At 48.4% G+C, this 4,930-nt stretch overlaps 1 protein-coding gene across 1 annotated transcript in view; it reads right to left on the minus strand.

The window, feature by feature from the left end:
• LOC103129626 (mitochondrial sodium/hydrogen exchanger 9B2-like) overlaps positions 1–4,930 on the minus strand; it is a 13,071-nt gene that overhangs the window by 3,287 nt on the left and 4,854 nt on the right. The window contains exons 4-12 of the mRNA XM_016665264.1: positions 4,794–4,871; positions 3,766–3,859; positions 2,491–2,661; positions 2,267–2,409; positions 2,060–2,187; positions 1,914–1,995; positions 1,161–1,254; positions 989–1,095; positions 739–916 (exon numbers count right to left, since the gene is read on the minus strand). Of these exons, the coding sequence (XP_016520750.1) occupies positions 739–916; positions 989–1,095; positions 1,161–1,254; positions 1,914–1,995; positions 2,060–2,187; positions 2,267–2,409; positions 2,491–2,661; positions 3,766–3,859; positions 4,794–4,871 (1,075 nt within the window). The remainder of the gene's footprint in view (positions 1–738; positions 917–988; positions 1,096–1,160; positions 1,255–1,913; positions 1,996–2,059; positions 2,188–2,266; positions 2,410–2,490; positions 2,662–3,765; positions 3,860–4,793; positions 4,872–4,930) is intronic.

Genomic DNA, 4,930 nt, shown 5'->3' on the forward strand with positions numbered 1-4,930 from the left:
GAGTGGGTGGAGCTGAGTGGGCGGAGCTGAGTGGGCGGAACTGAGTGGGTGGAGCTGAGTGGGTGGAGGGGACTGGGTACACTGGGAAGGTTTGATCTTCTGTTTTATGTTTTTCCAACACTTTTACTTCCATTGTTTCCTCCTGTGGAGCTTCAGGAGGTGGAGATGCGCTACCTTTAGCTCCAGGGTGAACAGACTCCTTGGCCGGGTTAAAGGTCACAACAAGGTGACGTCAGTATTCAGAGGTAGGAACCGCTAACTACAGAGCTAGCTGCACTAACCCTAAACCCATTTCTAAAGCGCCATACCAGCACAGTATTTAGCAATAGCTAATGCTAAAAAGCTAACTTCCACCATCATGGCATCCCAATGACACAACATGTTACAACATAGCGCCCCCTACAGGGCGACATTTTCCATCCAGTTTGAGCTTCTTTCCCTCCTGGTTTTATGACTGATGTGAATAATTGTGTCTGCTGCTGATTTATGCTAACTGACTATGATAAGGCTTCTGTCAGAAACATCAGAGACTGTTTACTGCAGCTGTGCATTCTGGGTAGACAACGCTCTTCACCCCCTTCAAAATAAGAGCATAAATAAAACAGCTGATAATCAAAACTGAACAACTAAAAGTTGACAAAACAGCCACGTAAATGATGGCTTTTAAATTTATCTGGTTAAATTTATTTAGGAAAAGCTGAAAAAACAAAACATTAGCTTTGTAATTAGCGGATTAGCGGAGCTTAGCATCCTGGATGTGGGTCACCTTGTCGGTTTTCCAGCCCAGAGCAGCCAGGAAGGACAGCACCAGCGTACAGAGGCCGCCGGCTCCGGCGAAGCCAACAACATGGCTGAAGAAGACGGAGAACACGGAGAGGCCCACCAGGAGGAGCGTCCTCCGGAGCACCAGGTCCTCCTGCAGGGACACAGACAGCCTCTCAGCCTTCACGGTCTCTTCATCTGTAACGGGTCGGTTCTGAGGACGGACCTGGTCACTGCTGGGGAAGAGGCACAGCAGCAGACCCAGGATCAGCCCGGCCGCGACTCCACCCACCACCTCCAGCAGACCTTTGAGGATGTTCATCCAGGTGGAGCCTGAACAACAGACGGGTTCAGAAAACAGCAGAACCGAGCAGAACGCTACAGGAAACGGGTCTGACCCGTGGAAAAGGCGATTCCCAGGCAGGTGGAGAATCCAGTGATGGCCAGGATGTCATCAAAGCTGCCAGCAGCCATCAGCAGCGTCGGGATTCCCTGGAAGGAGACAGAATCTCAGCACCGCATAGGAACCGGACCTGCTGGCTTCAGCTTCCCCTGGTTTCCCATCGGGTCGTCCATCAACAGCTCTGGTTCCAGTTCATCCCTGCTGCCGGTCCAGAACCTTCTGATGTGTCTGCCGGGTTCAGGCCGCCACCTGACCGCAGTGTTTACCTGCTGCAGGCGGGTCCAGGTGAGAAGCACCAACCCAAACCTGAGGGATCGGCTGGTTCACCAGCAGCAGAAGACGTTTGGTCCGAAAGGTTTCTGGTCATTTCATGACAGCAGCCAGAGTCCAGAGTCCTTCCTGCCATGGAGGAGGATTCACCTTCAGGGAGACTGAAGCTGTTGGAGAGGAAGTTTGGACCCGGCTGTTTGTCTGGGGTCAGGAACCAGAGGAAGTTTGGACCCGGCTGTTTGTTTGGGGTCAGGAACCAGAGGAAGTTTGGACCCGGCTGTTTGTTTGGGGTCAGGAACCAGAGGAAGTCTGGACCCGGCTGTTTGTTTGGGGTCAGGAACCAGAGGAAGTTCCACCACTAAACAGGAACCAACGGTGTTTGTGACGCTGATGAATTGATTTCTCTGTAGATGTTGAACCTAAAGGTTCTGTTGGACGTGTTCTGGTCGGGTCCATGTGTTCAGAACCGGGCCGTTACTTTCTCCACTCCGTATCCTTCCCTCTGCAGCAGCAGCATCGAAGGAACAACGACGGCCGGAGACACGGCGGCCAGAACGAAGCTGCAAAACACACAGCGGTTCAGAGCTGCAGATCTGTGTGTGTGTGTGTGTGTGTGTGTGTCACCCCAGGATGAAGCCCCAGATCCAGGGCAGGTGCAGCAGGAAGTGAGAAACCATGGCGACGACGCAGGCCTCCAGCACGCAGGGCCCCACCGCCACACGCACACACACCGCTTTGAGGCGGCGCAGCGCCTGCAGGGACACACACACCGACAGCTGAGGGCGACCCGGGCTGAGCGGAGTCGGGTCAGGGCGGTTCTGATGGCGGTACCGATGGGTCGAGGCCCAGGCCGGCTCTGGTCAGGATGACGGACAGGGCCACGTTCCTCAGCGCCGCAGACCAGTGGGGGCTGATGAAGACGGCGGCGCCGACGTACGGGACGTTACGCAGCAGCAGGCCGGCCAGCAGCATGCCTGCAGACACACACAGTCAGGACGGCGCCGCCGGCCCAGTGGGGACCGGTCTGGGCCAGAACCGGGGAGCGGTGGGCTCACCCAGCAGTGGAGGGAAGGGGGGCAGCGTCGGCAGGTGGATCAGACCCAGCAGCTTCCCTCCCAGAACGGAGCAGATGAACAGGATGACGATCCCAAACAGGTTCCCTCCAGGAAGACACTCCTGACCCGTTATGGACCAGACGGTTCCGAACAGCAGAACCAGCAGGAACGCTGCAGCAGAGACCCGACACGGTCAGAACCAAGGCAGCAGGAGGATCGGCTGACATGTTTAACCCAAATTATTACTGATTAACAGCAGAAGCAGCCATATTTATAACATTATGTTATAACATTATGTTATAACACTGTTATAACATAAGTAACTTATTTTAGACAAATATATAACAACTGCAACAAGAGCAAATATGAAACAAAGTATATAATCTTTCATATAAATTATAATCCCATTTAAATGATCATATTTATCATCATGGAGGAAAATGAACAGATTATAAACAAGTCCAATAAATGAAATGTAACAGAACCAGAACTCACTGATGTCTGAATAAAACTTTATTTTTCATCTGTTTTCAGTTTAATTCAAACCTTCAAAAACACAAAAAGGTTTAAAACTGAGCAGATGAAGGAGCTTCATTAGGAGGATTTTATTTAACCAGAAAATCATCAAATCCTGAAAACGATAAATGATTATTTTAAATGAACAGATTTAAAGCTGAACTGTGGATCATTTCATTGGAGGTTTAATGTTTCTGCAGTGGAGAGAATGAAAATGAGGCTCTGCCGTTTGTTTCTGTCTACAACAGTAAAATAATTCATCCAGTTTCTGTCAGCAGCTCAAACAGACAAACTGTCAGGAAATGAAACGGCAGAAACAGCAGGAAGTAAAACCCAAACTGGTTAAATCAGCACCGTTAGAGTGTTGAAGTTTGATCAACTCTGACAGAAACAGTAAAATATGAGTTTTAACAACCTGAAGGTTTTTTACTGGATGATCAATGATCCCAAAAACGTGATGATTAACTGTGATAAACGATAATATTATTGATTTTTAGGTAACATAATGATAATCATTCAGTTTTCTCTCTTTAACTTTGTAAAAAACTTTTTAACTTGAAACTAGAAGATATTTTAACTATAGAAAATAAAAAAAGAAACAGAAATAAAAACAGAAACCATAAATGAACTGGATCATGAAGCTGATCAGAATGATCAACCTGATTTTAATCAATCAGCTGATTAATTGATTATTGTGACGTCGTGGCTCGGTGCTGGTTAGTGCGGCTGGAAGCCGTTTCACTGTCCAGGTGTTTTTACCTTTGGTTAGCAGCAGGTTGAGGAAACCGTTTGGTCGCGGACATCTGTCCTTCAGTCTGACACAGCAGGACGAAGACAAGTCCAACGTCCTCATCTGAGGACAAACCGGGACAGAGACAACAGACTGACGTCCAGCTGGACTTTGTCTTCTGACTTTAACTGAAATAAATTAAAATGAATCTGAGCCTGAAGGAGGTTCAGCAGAGAAAACATTCAGATAAATCATCAATAATCATCTATAATATCAATAATCATCAATAATCATCTATAATATCTATAATCATCTATAATCATCAACAATCATCTATAATATCAATAATCATCTATAATATCAATAATCATTGAATTTAGAAACAGTTTGACTGTAAAACCAGAAAATCTGAGAACATTTAGTGATGCAGTGGAGACATGTTGGACATTTAGACATGTCCAACATGTCCAACCCGAACTTCACATCCAGCATGGGAGCAAACAAAACCCAAAGGACTGCAGTAGAAACCTGGACCGTCCTCTAGAGGACACAGTCAGGACTGTCCCCACCTGAGGACACAGTCAGGACTGTCCTCCTGAGGACACAGTCAGGACTGTCCTCACCTGAGGACACAGTCAGGACTGTCCCCACCTGAGGACACAGTCAGGACTGTCCTCCTGTGGGGACAGTGTGGGGTGTGTTCTCCTGAGGACACAGTCAGGACTGTCCCCACCTGAGGACACAGTCAGGACTGTCCCCACCTGAGGACACAGTCAGGACTGTCCTCCTGAGGACACAGTCAGGACTGTCCTCACCTGAGGACACAGTCAGGACTGTCCCCACCTGAGGACACAGTCAGGACCGTCCTCTCTAGAGGACACAGTCCTGGTCCTGATCATCAGCCTGGTATCAATACTAAAAATGAAAACAATGTCTAATGAAGATTCATATGGAAAAAGCAGAAACTCCTGGAGAATAAATTCTGGTTTCATGGATCATCTGAACTTATCAGAACCGAAGGATCCAGATGTCCTCTAAACGTCCCCAGCTGTCTCACCCTGTCCTCGTCCTCGTCCGTCCTCCTGCGTGGCAGAACGCTGATCTCTCTCTCCTCCTGGTGACCCTGAGCTTTACTCTGGACACACAGACAGTCAGCGTGAGTCTGTGTGTGTGTGTGTGTGTGTGTGTGTGTGT

Source organism: Poecilia formosa, unplaced genomic scaffold (genome assembly GCF_000485575.1).
Source record: "Poecilia formosa unplaced genomic scaffold, Poecilia_formosa-5.1.2 Scaffold560, whole genome shotgun sequence".
NCBI classification, from domain to species: Eukaryota; Metazoa; Chordata; class Actinopteri; order Cyprinodontiformes; family Poeciliidae; genus Poecilia; species Poecilia formosa.